The sequence below is a fragment of the Nannobrachium achirus genome, assembly GCF_963921795.1.
Source record: "Nannobrachium achirus genome assembly, chromosome: 2".
NCBI classification, from domain to species: Eukaryota; Metazoa; Chordata; class Actinopteri; order Myctophiformes; family Myctophidae; genus Nannobrachium; species Nannobrachium achirus.
Genome location: NC_137811.1, coordinates 78,591,177 through 78,604,750, shown reverse-complemented (window position 1 = coordinate 78,604,750; position 13,574 = coordinate 78,591,177). Strand labels below are relative to the sequence as shown.

General features: G+C 40.7%; 1 protein-coding gene across 1 annotated transcript in view; it reads left to right on the top strand.

The window, feature by feature from the left end:
- LOC308301646 (serum paraoxonase/arylesterase 2-like) overlaps nucleotides 1–13,351 on the top strand; it is a 26,173-nt gene extending 12,822 nt beyond the window's left edge. Inside the window, exons 7-9 of the mRNA XM_080745706.1 lie at nucleotides 563–644; nucleotides 9,598–9,723; nucleotides 13,015–13,351. Coding sequence (XP_080601832.1) covers nucleotides 563–644; nucleotides 9,598–9,723; nucleotides 13,015–13,182 — 376 coding nt within the window. The 3' untranslated portion in view covers nucleotides 13,183–13,351. The remainder of the gene's footprint in view (nucleotides 1–562; nucleotides 645–9,597; nucleotides 9,724–13,014) is intronic.
- The last annotated feature ends 223 nt before the right edge of the window (nucleotides 13,352–13,574 follow it).

Below are 13,574 nucleotides of genomic sequence, written 5' to 3'. Positions count from 1 at the left end.
TTTATGTGTTCAGGTCCATTTATGTGTCTGACATCTAGATCAGAGGTCTTCAACAGGGGGTCCGGGACCCCTAGGGGGTCCTCAGAGTTACTACAGGGGGTCCTCCAAAAAAAAGGGGGTGATCTACAAGCTCACAACGCCTTGCGCTGCGAGGCGCTGTGAACTTGTAGATCGGCTATTTTTGGCAAAGTGCGTTGGTGTAGAGGGGAAAAAGAGCAGACTAAGTACAGAGTGAAAGGTCAAGTTTATTAAGTATTGACGGTTCAAGTGGTTAAATATCTGAAAACACAAATTGACATGAATCCAAAATACACTGATGATTGTGCTGTCAAACAATGAAACTATATGGAATCTATGAACAGGTTGTGGGGGTCCCTGCTTCATCTCTCTCACAACTAAGGGGTCCCTGCTTCATCTCTCTCTCAACTAAGGGGTCCCTGCTTCATCTCTCTCTCAACTAAGGGGTCCCTGCTTCATCTCTCTCTCAGCTAAGGGGTCCTTGGTCTGAAAACCTTGGAGACCCCTGGTCTAGATACTAATAAACATGTGTTTATGTGTTCAGGTTCATTTATGTGTCGGACATCTTGGACCATGAAGTTGAGGTGTTTGAGAGAAACCAAGATCACTCTTTAACTCATCTGAAGGTAAAACTCATCTTATTTATGTGTATATGCAGTGTTGGGGAAGTTAACGTTACATGTAACTGAGTTACGTAACCGGCTGGTAACTGAGTTACATTCATATTTCTGTGACTGTCAGGGTGTTTTTCTAGTAGGACGCAAATGCACGGAAGACACGATCTTGCAATAGGGGCGGCATAGCTCAGGGGTAGAGAAACCGTTATTAGAGCACGAATGGTTCCCGAAGGGTTCCCAGTTCGAATCCGGGCTCCCCCTGAGTTAATGTCGAAGGGTCCTTGGGCAAGACTCTGAACCCCTAATTGCCTCCGGTGAGTAGGTTGGTGCCTTGCATGGCTTCCTCCGCCACCGGTGTATGAATGTGTGTGTGAATGGGTGAATGTAATGCACAATCTATGTAAAGCGCTTTGGATAAAAGCGCTATATAAATGCACCATTTACCATTTAGATAACAAGAGTTTATTCCTCAAATGTCAGGATAACAAAAACTGGCAAACATGAACCGACAAAATCACTCCCGAAACAGACGACAATAATCCAACAAAGAACAGGACTAAAACACAGGGCTTAAATAGGGACAAAGATTAACAGGACACAGGTGAACTAAAAAACAATCAACACAGGGATTGGCTAGGGAAAAACAGGACACAGGTGATACAATCAGGGAAGGTGAGACAAGATGGGTAACATCAACAATGGAAAACAGGAAACTCAAAACCACTACTACAAAATAAGGTACAAGATCAAACATTAAAATACAACACAGAATCAGGCGCGGGCAATCCATTAAGGCGAAAAGGCCGTCGCCTTACATTTATTCTGTTGAAAATGTAAAATATAGCCCCCAAAGCACCCCCAAGCACCCACAAAACTTAAAGAATGTTGCTCAACCCCCCTTGCCCACTCGCTGGGGAAGGCAGCCAGCCAGTTCATTGGGATGTAAATTGAATTCTGGTCGCTTTTCCTCGCCTTTTGTTCCTGCGCGTCTTTTGTTATAATGGTGTTACGGGGCAGGGGAGGGGATTTTGGGCCATTATCACCTCTACCTGGCTGAAAGGTGGGATACTGTATGTTGCTCTCAGACTAGCCTTGATTCATTACTGACTGAACTCCAACATGAGACCACCAGCTAAGAAGAAGTTCACCCAGAAAAGACGCTCCAGTTCACCGCCGCCAGCAAAAGCAAGCCGCCTTCTGAAGACCTCCCTGCCGCCGCTTTGGAGCCGCCTTCGCCGCCTTCCGAAGACCTGCCTGCCGCCGCACGCAGCACCGACAGCAGGGGCCGAGGCAGCCTGCTTCCCGGACACAGAACCAGGCTCAAGCGGCAGCAACTCACCGACAGCAGCGGGGAATACACTGCATGCTTTTATGACAGGCTGCAGCCGACATGCTACTTTTATTGACCTTCAGAAAGAGAAATATCCACACAAGAGAGAAGAGACCCCTTGAACTTGAACGTGGTTGTGACACAAGGTGGAGTTCAAGAGCTAATGCTGTTACTAAAGTGCACGAACTTTATGACGTTATACTAGACCTTTTGAGTAATTATGTCACGAATCTAGGTCCATCATGTGAAGAAGCAAATGCATTGTTAACTAGGATACAAACAAGGAAGTTTGTTTTCCTTCTCGTTCTCTTTAAAAACCTGTTTTCTAGTTCTGATGCAGCAACCAATGGCCTGCAGTCTAAAAAGACTACTGTACCAGACGCTATAGATTTAATTGATGGTCTCAAAAGACAGCTGTCAGCGATTAGGTGTGATGAAAATAGCTTGAAAGGATATAAAAGCATCCTGACCGAAACAAATGCTTTATGTGCCGAACATGCTATTGTAAAGTGGGATAGATATGCAGTTAGTACAGCTCGAAAATGCTTTGTTCCCTCTAAATTCAAAGATAGTATCATTACCACTACCCTGGGAAAACAATCAAGAGTCCAATGTGAAAAGGATTTACGCATCATTTTAAACCAGATCGTAGGCTCTTATGGTGTCATGACGTCTGCTAGTGTATTCTTAGCAACTCCCCGTGCTGCTAATGTAACTGATGCTGATGTAACTGAAATGGTAGAAACTCTCAATGTCTCTGGCAGTGTTTTGGGTGTTGCTGCAGTTAAAGAACATGAGCTTGCTTTATTTATGACTCACCTTGATATCAAAGAAAGCAAGGGAGCCAAATGTAACACACTGCTTAAGGTTTTAATTTGGATGTGTGCCCTGCAAATTGAAACGTGTCACTATTTGGGCATATTGTTTGCCTTGTTTGTAATGCTGTGCTTTTTGAGAATAAAAATCCATGCATTGAATATACTTGAATATTGTTTTTATTTATTTATTCACTTTAACGTATTTAAAATGGAAAATGTGTTTTTTATGGGCGCCCCCCCCCCTCCCCTCCCCTGGGGGGTGGGCTTCTCGATGGGGGGGGGGGGGGGGGGGGGATAGGGGGGGGGGCACCTCGTTGGCATTTCGGCTGGCATTTCGCCTATCCTGACCCTCATTCCTGGGTACGCCCCTGCACAGAATAGCAGATCCTGACAGTAACTGGTCAAGTGACTGAGATACTTTTTGGGTAATTTTTGGCTCAAGTTACAAGTTATAAGAAGTTACAAGAGAAGTTATAATTTTACATTTAAGTTTTGTTAAGATTGATAATCAAATGTCTTCAACAGATTATAATTTTCTTCTTCTTTTAACTTTATGTTAGGAACACAGATGTTTACTAAAGAAATGACAACCTTTTTTTGTAGGATATTATATTTGGTTTCACGTACAACAAATGTACATTCTTGAAACTTGTAACTTGAAACTTTATAAGTTATATTTCTCCAGGGGTATAACTTTCACATTGTTGACCCATATTTGGCAATGCCCATATATGGATGCTCCGTATATGGCCAAGATAGAATTAATTTACAAATGCCTCAATGTCTATAGCTGACCTGCCCATATATGGAGATCCCTGATGTCATCAATATTAAGCCCATAGCTTGGAATGCCCATATATGGACTGTGGATTGTGTGAGTCATGTGGTCTCTAACATAAGACATCTATGATGTCAGACGTCAGTCATATCCAAATTTGGGAAAATATTTTGTCCAACTTAAACAACCAACCACAACTCCAATCACACTTGCATTCTGTGTGAATTCTGTCCTGCCCTTAGGGTGTCTTACTGGTTTATATTTATTCATTACATGAAAGAAATGATTCCAATGTCATTTTATTGATTGATGACGATATATAACAGACCGACGGCCTGATAACTAATAATGTTATATACTAGAAGGTCGGCCGGCTACGCCGGCCTCCCCTCTAGGTCGCCGCGTTGCATCTATAGGAGTAGATATGCCTCTGCTCTTTCTGTGTGTGTAATGGACAAATATGTTTTTTTTTTTGAGAAAAAAAGTTTTTTGAGAAAAAAAAGTTTTTGGAGAAAAAAGTTTTTTTGAGAAAAAAAGTTTTTTGAGAAAAAAAGTTTTTTGAAAAAAAAAATAGAAAAAAAAATTGAGAAAAAAATGTTTTTTGAGAAAAAAAAGTTTTGAAAAAAATAAAAAATAAAACGTATTGGTGATGCGATGACGTGGTGTATACGGATGTTACTGCGATTGAGGTGAAAGAGAAAGTGGAAAGTTGTGAGCTAACTATTAGCTATTTTTGTGTGTGTGTGTGTGTGTGTGTGTGTGTGTGTCTTTCACCTCAATCGCAGTAACATCCGTATACACCACGTCATCGCATCACCAATACGTTTTATTTTTTATTTTTTTCAAAACTTTTTTTTTTCAATTTTTTTTTTTCTCAAAAATTTTTTATTTTTCTCAATTTTTTTTTCTCAAAAATTTTTTTTCTCAATTTTTTTTTTCTCAAAATTTTTGTCAATTTTTTTTTCTCAATTTTTTTTTTCTCAAAAACGTTTTTTTTCTCAAAGAACTTTTTTTTCTCAAAAAAAGTTTTTTCTCAAAAAACTTTTTTTTCTCAAAAAAAATGTTTTTCTCAAAAAAAATTTTTTTCTCAAAACATTTTTTCGACGAATATCTACTCCTATAGATGCAACGCGGCGACCTAGAGGGGAGGCCGGCATAGCCGGCCGACCTTCTAGTTCCCTACGTTCTCCTCCCCTACTCCCTACGTTCTCCTCCCTACCGTTGAGTTGTGGGATGCGGCTTTTGCTCAATTGTATATACTAGAAGCTGGGCCGCCCTTCGGGCGGCCCAGCGTCTAGTCGGCGACCTGGCCAACTCGGAACAATGTAAATAGGGAATGAATGCCCCGCCCTTTAGGACCCGTTTTGACCATCTGTCTGCCTGTGTCCATTTATGCCCATATATGGAGATATCTGTATCTGTCTGTCTGTCTGTCGGCGTCCATTTTATGTCCATATATGGAGATCACTGCAGTTATAGTTCTGGGTCCATTGTATGCCCAGATATGGAGATATCTGTCTATCTGCGTCCATTTTATGCCCATATATGGAGTATCTGTCTGTGCCTCCAACTGTGTTGCAGACACAGTGCCGGTTCCCCCTTTAATGCAAACCTCACACCTGTTGTCATAGGACCCGTTTTGAACATCTGTTTGCCTGTGTCCATTTATGCCCATATATGGAGATATCTGTATCTGTCTGTCTGCGTCCATTTTATGCCCATATATGGAGATCTTTGACCATCTGTTTGCCTCTGTCCATTTATGTCCATATATGGAGATATCTGTATCTGTCTGTCTGCAATCCATTTTATGCCCATATATGGGGGCATTCATTTTATGCCCATATATGGAGAACGCGCGTGCCCGTGGGACGAACGGTTCTCGAGATACGCGGATTACATACATACATACACACTCACAGAGATTTTTTGTTGACTCATGTGGCGTACGTGATGTCAGAGCCTTTTATGAAGTGATGTCACAATGAGTCAGAGCTTTCGCCGATTTCCTCCGGAACAGCCTGATGTCAACAATCAACCCCGCATAAGGAGATTCCGAACGTTTCGCGCCGGTTCGGGAAAACCGCGCGTCGGGTCGGGTCGAGACCCGACACTGCACTCCGTGCCGCGGCGGGGAACGCGCGTGCCGAATCTGAAGCCGGTGGGACGAACGGTTCTCGAGATACGCGGATTACAGACAGACACACAGACAGACAGACAGACACGCAGAGACTTCTCGCATTTATAGATAGATAAGATCGCCATTCACCAAGGAGCCAGTCATTATCACGCTTATGACCTGGCTACTAAATATCAGTAAGACTCCCTAATCGGGAGATAAGCGACCGTTGGTCGCTTATCTCCACAAATAGGCCAAAAGTTTGTTTTACCAATTATCAAGACATACGGGCAGTTGACAGTTTGCCATGGTTACTCATTGAAGTTGAATCTCCATATATGGAGATAACCTACGCATCACACTAAGTCTGACCTCACCAGCCCATATTTGGGCATGAGCAACTTATGTCTCCATATATGGAGATATGATGACATCACACAGTCCTCAGCCGATGATGTGGCGTGATGTCATACAATACACAAACGAGCCCTACAGTATAAAGGGGCAATTCTTGCCAGGAAAGAAGCATTTCTTCGACTCAGACCTTATCGCCAGGGTTGGCTTATAGCAGCTGTCGGTAGGACCATATATGGATTCTGTTAGTGTGGATCTCCTAACAGGGCATCATCTGGGATACAATCCCTTTTATGCCCATATATGGAGATCCCTAACATAATCCCTTTCATGCCCATATATGGAGATCCCTAACAGAATCCCTTTTATGCCCATATATGGAGATCCCTAACAGCATCCCTTTTATGCCCATATATGGAGATCACTAACAGCTAACAGAATCCCTTTTATGCCCATATATGGAGATCCCTAACAGAATCCCTTTTATGCCCATATATGGAGATCCCTAACATAATCCCTTTTATGCCCATATATGGAGATCCCTAACAGAATCCCTTTTATGCCCATATATGGAGATCCCTAACAGAATCCCTTTTATGCCCAGTTGGTTGCTAGGGTAAAAAAACATGGTTGCTATGGTAAACAGTTGGTTGCTAGGGTAAACAGTTGGTTGCTAGGGTAAAACCATGGTTGCTAAGGTGGTTGCTAACGTACACTAACAGACCAGCAACAACAGACTGTTGCCACAGCAACGTACACAAAGGTTTGTGTACACATGTGGTGTGATGTCATACTGAAGATATATGACATCACACCGTACACAAACAAAGGTGTGACGTGTGACGTGTGACGGACGGACGGCCGGTGGAGGTTTTGGTAGTAAACTGCTCCCTAACGGTCGCAACAATGTATAATTTGACTAAAAACTAAAAACAAAACAAAGTATTTCCTTGTTTACAGGCGGCTGGAAGTGTTCCACAAGTGTTGCGCTGGGTGACATTATTGCGACCGTAAGGTCGCAGTTTAGTATGAAAACCTCCACCGGCCGTCCGTCGGTCACACGTGCGGTCGACCGCACGTCACACGTGCGGTCGACGTGTGATGAGGTCACGATGAGTCATCTATGCCCAAATATAGATTTCTAGGTCAGATGGCCCATAGAGTTTGTGATGTCAAACCTAGCAACCCAATATAAACAAACCTGATGTCAGACCTGAAGTATCCTTTTATACCCATATATGGAGATACAGAGATCTCCATATATGGGCATATTAGAAAGCCCATATATGGGCATATACGGATGACATCAGGGATATCCATATATGGGCATAAAAGGGACAAGGGCTTACAGTTAAGAGATCTCCATATATGGGCATATCAGAAAGCCCATATATGTTCATATACTGATGACATCAGGAATATCCATATATGGGCATAAAAGGGACAAGGACTTACAGTTAAGAGATCTCCATATATGGGCATAAAGGGACAAGGACTGTTACAGTAGATATAGAGATGTCCATATATGGGCATAAATGAACAAGGACTGACAAACACTGAGATCTCCATATAACCTATGGGAATATAAGGGACGAGGACTGTCAGCTTGTAGACCTATTTTCTAAATATTGTTGTACATTAAAAACTTGAAATGGGTCGTTCTGCATAGTACTTGGGATTTGTTGATGTAAATGTTCACATAGAGTGTAATAATTGGTAAAACAAACTTTTGGCCTATTTGTGGAGATAAGCGACCAACGGTCGCTTATCTCCCGATTAGGGAGTCTTACTGGTGTATACTGTATAATATATGAATATAAATGTATTTCTATATTCCAGACAGTGTCGGTAGGATATATCAAACATATAATTTTCCAAAAGTCTGTCTGTCTGTCTGTCTGTCTGTCTGTCTGTCTGTCTGAGTGTCTGTAACAGCGTTTCTCCTCAGTGGCTGGAGCAATTGATCTGAAATCGCATCACCATTAGCATATGAACACACCTGACATAACTGTGAAGCCCGTTTGTCACTTTCACAAATCATATGCTGTATATTAGCATTTTTATGGTGTATCTATATCTATTCTGCATCTAGCATGAGGCATATCTCTCTGCATCTAGCATGAGGCAACATGTTTAACCAGCTCTCTCTCTCTGTGTGTGTGTGTGTGTGTGTGTGTGTGTGTGTGTGTGTGTGTGTGTGTGTGTGTGTGTGTGTGTGTGTGTGTGTGTGTGTGTGTGTGCAGGCGGGTGGGTGGGGGGGTTGTGTCTGGCCCTGTTACAGATGTTGTCCAAAAATCATGCAGATCGGTACACAGTATCTCTGTAGCCATTAAACGAAACGGGTATTTCTTACATTGATGCTCCTACATATTATCATGCAAGCACCAGTTTAAGTTACTTTCCATCCCTCATATACTGTGTGCACAGTGCACATCCCATAACCCACACACTGCACATCATTTCAGAGCTTATATCTTTGAACGGGTAAGAGCTAGTATATATAATATATTAATATATGTGTCTATATTCCAGACAGTGTCAGTAGGATATATATATATATATATATATATATATATATATATATATATATATATTAGTGCTGTCCGAGTTAACTAAATTAATCGCAATTAACTCACCGTTATGTTAATCGCGATTAATTATTTTAATCGCAATTAATCGCATATTTACAAACATTGGCTACAATATCGGCTATATTGGCTACAAGGTCCATCCCTGTTGATGTAACAAAAAATACAATGTATAATTAAAGCATAAAGGTGGACACAACAGTAATCATTTAGCAGATCCTTATACCCATCAGCTGCAGTCTGTTTAATGCAATACCATTATGATTTATTCAGGTTTTTAATTGATTTCGAATAAAAGATTAACATACTTTCGCATAAATCCAGCAAACATTTCCACTCCCAAGTTAATAGGGCCACGAAAGACTTGAAAGATATCCCTCTAAGTTACATTGTGACCTGATAAAAGCTGATGACTTATTTGCGATTAATCGCGCGATTAACTACATAAATCATGCGATTAATCACGATTAAAATATTTAATCGTTGGACACCACTAATATATATATATATATATAATATATTAATATATGTGTCTATATTCCAGACAGTGTCAGTAGGATATATATATTTATATATATATATATATTATACTGTGTATTCCAGACAGTGTCGGTAGGATATATATATATATATATATATATATATATATATATACTGTATATATATATATAATATATTAATATGTATTTCTATATTCCAGACAGTGTCAGTAGGATATATATATATATATATATTATACTGTGTATTCCAGACAGTGTCGGTAGGATATATATATATTTATATATATTATACTGTGTATTCCAGACAGTGTCAGTAGGATATATATATATATATATATATATATATATATATATATATATATATATATTATACTGTGTATTCCAGACAGTGTCGGTAGGATATATATATATTTATATATATTATACTGTGTATTCCAGACAGTGTCAGTAGGATATATATATGTCTATATTCCAGACGGTGCCAGTAGGCTCGTTGTGTGACAACATCGAGGTGGACCAATCAGGTGACCTGTGGTTGGGATGTCACCCTAACGGCTACAAGTTCATCACCAATGACCCCAACGACCCCCCAGGGTCAGAGGTCAGACATACCAACATATAAACTACTGTCTGTCTGTCTGTCTGTCTGTCTGTCTGTCTGTCTGCCTGTCTGCCTGCCTGTCTGCCCGCCCGCCCGCCCGCCCGTCCGTCCGTCCGCCCGCCCGTCCGTCCGTCCGTCCGTCCGCCCGCCCGCCCGCCCGTCTGCCTGCCTGCCTGCCTGCCTGCCTGCCTGCCTGTCTGTCTGTCTGCCTGACTGTCTGTCTGTCTGTCTGTCTGTCTGTCTGTCTGTCTGTCTGTCTGGGTGAAGATACCTACTAAACTTCTATCACTTAAAGGGATATTTCAGGGTTAAAATGGAGTTTGCAGTTAGAATATAAATCCATGTCACATGTAATGTAATACCCTACCTACTAACCCTACCTATCCTACCTACTAACCCTACCTACCCTACCTACCACACTGTAATGCCTGTCTTAAGGTTGACTTCAGAAAAGGTAACCTGGAATCAGTGTTGGGGAAGTTAAAGTTACATGTAACTGAGTTACGTAACTAAGTTACATTTTGCTGTAACATGCTGGTAACTGAGTTGCATTCATATTTCTGTAACTCGTCAAGTAACTGAGATACTTTTTGGGTCATTTTTGGCTTATCACCGCGGTGCCTACTATGATAGGGGCTTTAGACAGTTTATTTCCATTAGGGTGAGAGCTTGATGAGAAATCTTCTATCGTGATGAGGAAGTCTTAGACCTTGAATAGTTGTGATGTAAGACATGTGGAACAATGGACATAGAAAGGTCATGTAGTCACATTATGAATGATTAGATCATGTAGTGCAGAGGGGTCATGTACTGTACATTATGAATGATTAGATCATGTTGACCAGGGGTTTTCAAAGTGGGTGACGGGGCACCCTGGGGTGACGGGGCACCCTGGGGTGCCGTGACGGCAGTCCAGGGGTGCCACAAGATAATTTGATAATATTTCAAATCTATTTGGACACTTGAAGAAAATAATATTTAGTATCATTTTAAACTTGAAGTACAAAGTTATTTTCAGTCAGTTCTAACCAAAATGGCTGTTATCTCAACGTTTTCCTGGCAACATAATCACTAAGATATCGTCACTGTCGGGCAGAAACCTTGTATCTCCAAGTTACAAGACTGTCGCACAAAACTAGTGAAAACAGCCGATGTACAAGCACACAACGCCTCGCGATGCGAGGCGTTGTGTGCTTGTAGATCTGCTGTTTTCACTAGTTTAGTACATATTTTAGATGATAAATACAAAACGAATGGTTTCCACCCGACAACGACGATATGCTATAAATATAAGGTGCTGGGATTAAAAAAATATTCATGGGGTGACCTGAGACAAAACAGTTTGGGAACCCTTGGTGTAGTGAGTGATTAGATCATATAATATAATAATATAATATAATATGACAGGATTTAAGACTAAAGCTGGTTGCACACTGCTGCTTTTTTCGTTGCGAAATGCGTTTGTCAGGGCAAGGAGAGAGAGAGAGATAGAGAGAGCAAGGGACAGAGTGGTGCGCGAAACGGGCGGCAGTGTGCAAACGTGATTGACATAACGTGAGGTTGATTTTTTTATTCACGCGCTCCGAAATTCGCTCCGATATTCGGCCCAACAAACGCAGCAGTGTGCAACCACCTTAAGACTGTTATGTGTGTTATTCAAAAGCCTAAGACTAAATATACGTCCAAGACTGATGACAGGTTTTACTGTGCTATGAAATTAAAGCCAAATACATCTTTTATCTGTACATTTGAGAATGGCACTGATCTGTTCTTTTCAGTTTTTTGTGAGGATAGAAGGTGCTGCTGGGACACAAACAAAAAGAAAAGAAAAAAACATAAAAATAGAAAAAAGGAAAATTCATGTTGTTAAGGTAGTTGTTATCAGACATGACTTCTAGCTGTCTTCTCCTCAGCTGATGTACAGAACCATGTCTTCTCCTCAGCTGATGTACAGAACCATGTCTTCTCCTCAGCTGATGTACAGAACCATGTCCAATACCACACATCTCCTGCAACATAATAATATAGCATGTCATCCATCACACATCTCCTGCAACATAATAATATAGCATGTCATCCATCACACATCTCCTGCAACATAATAATATAGCATGTCATCCATCACACATCTCCTGCAACATGTTAATATAGCATGTCATCCATCACACATCTCCTGCAACATGTTAATATAGCATGTCATCCATCACACATCTCCTGCAACATGTTAATATAGCATGTCATCCATCACACATCTCCTGCAACATGTTAATATAGCATGTCATCCATCACACATCTCCTGCAACATAATAATATAGCATGTCATCCATCACACATCTCCTGCAACATAATAATATAGCATGTCATCCATCACACATCTCCTGCAACATAATAATATAGCATGTCATCCGTCACACATCTCCTGCAACATAATAATATAGCATGTCATCCAATACCACACATCTCCTGCAACATAATAATATAGCATGTCATCCATCACACATCTCCTGTCATCCCAACACAATTACCCCTCACCAATGTTAATCAAACCTATTTGAATTCAGAGATAATCTTGTGAATATTTAGTAATAGTATGTTTTTTTTTTACATTATCCTAAATAAAATAGATAGAATATATGTTTTATTCTGAAGAAATAGACTAAACTAAAATGTTCCAAACAGACACATTTGTCCATATACTGTATGTACATATTGACCCCTGGTGGCCCCTGGTGACCCCTGACCCCTGGTCATGTGTTGAGCATCTATTCATCAACAGCTTGTGTGATGAAGTAAAAACGATCATAAAGTCTCATTATTTTATTACGTTCATGAAGATGGAAAATTAAATGCAACATTGGTTCTTTTTTCTTCCCAAATGTTTTGGTATTGTTTATTTCCAGGTGTTTTAAACAGTATTGTTTATTTCCCAGGTGTTTCAAACAGTATTGTTTATTTCCCAGGTGTTTTAAACAGTATTGTTTATTTCCCAGGTGTTTTAAACAGTAGTGTTTATTTCCCAGGTGTTTTAAACAGTATTGTTTATTTCCCAGTTGTTTTAAACAGTATTGTTTATTTCCCAGGTGTTTTAAACAGTATTGTTTATTTCCCAGTTGTTTAAAACAGTATTGTTTATTTCCCAGGTGTTTTAAACAGTATTGTTTTATTTCCCAGGTGTTTTAAACAGTATTGTTTATTTCCCAGGTGTTTTAAACAGTATTGTTTATTTCCCAGGTGTTTTAAACAGTAGCGTTTATTTCCCAGGTGTTTTAAACGGTATCTTCTGTTTCCCAGGTGATTCGCATCCAGGACATCCAATCAGATCGTCCGCTGGTCACGCAGGTGTTCGCCGACGACGGAACGACCATCATCGGTTCGTCCGTCGCCGCCCCTTATGGAGGGAAGCTCCTGATTGGTTCGGTCTACCACAAGGCCCTGTCATGTGACCTGAAGTCTCAATAAAAACGAAATAAACACAAAATAATCTGTTTATTGTGGACAGAATAACGTTGTTTTATGAAGAGTGCTGGTGGTCACTACTAGCCAAGTGATTTTCTTTTCTTTTTTTGATTGGTTGAAAGGATTGTGATCCCCTCCCCTTTGTCCAAAGGACAGCCAATGAGATGACAGAACGCTGTTCCCATGGTCCACAATAGCTTCCCATGCTCTGAATGGGCGGAAGAGCTCTGGTTATTTTTTCCTATCAAACTAACGAGAGCAAGAGAAAATACTTAAAAATATAGACCAGATCCAAGGTTGTTAACCACTAAGATCCCCATGATGTACCTGACAAAATACTTCCTAAACATCAAGGATGTCCAACACCAGAGGCAGCTATACACATCATGTTCAAC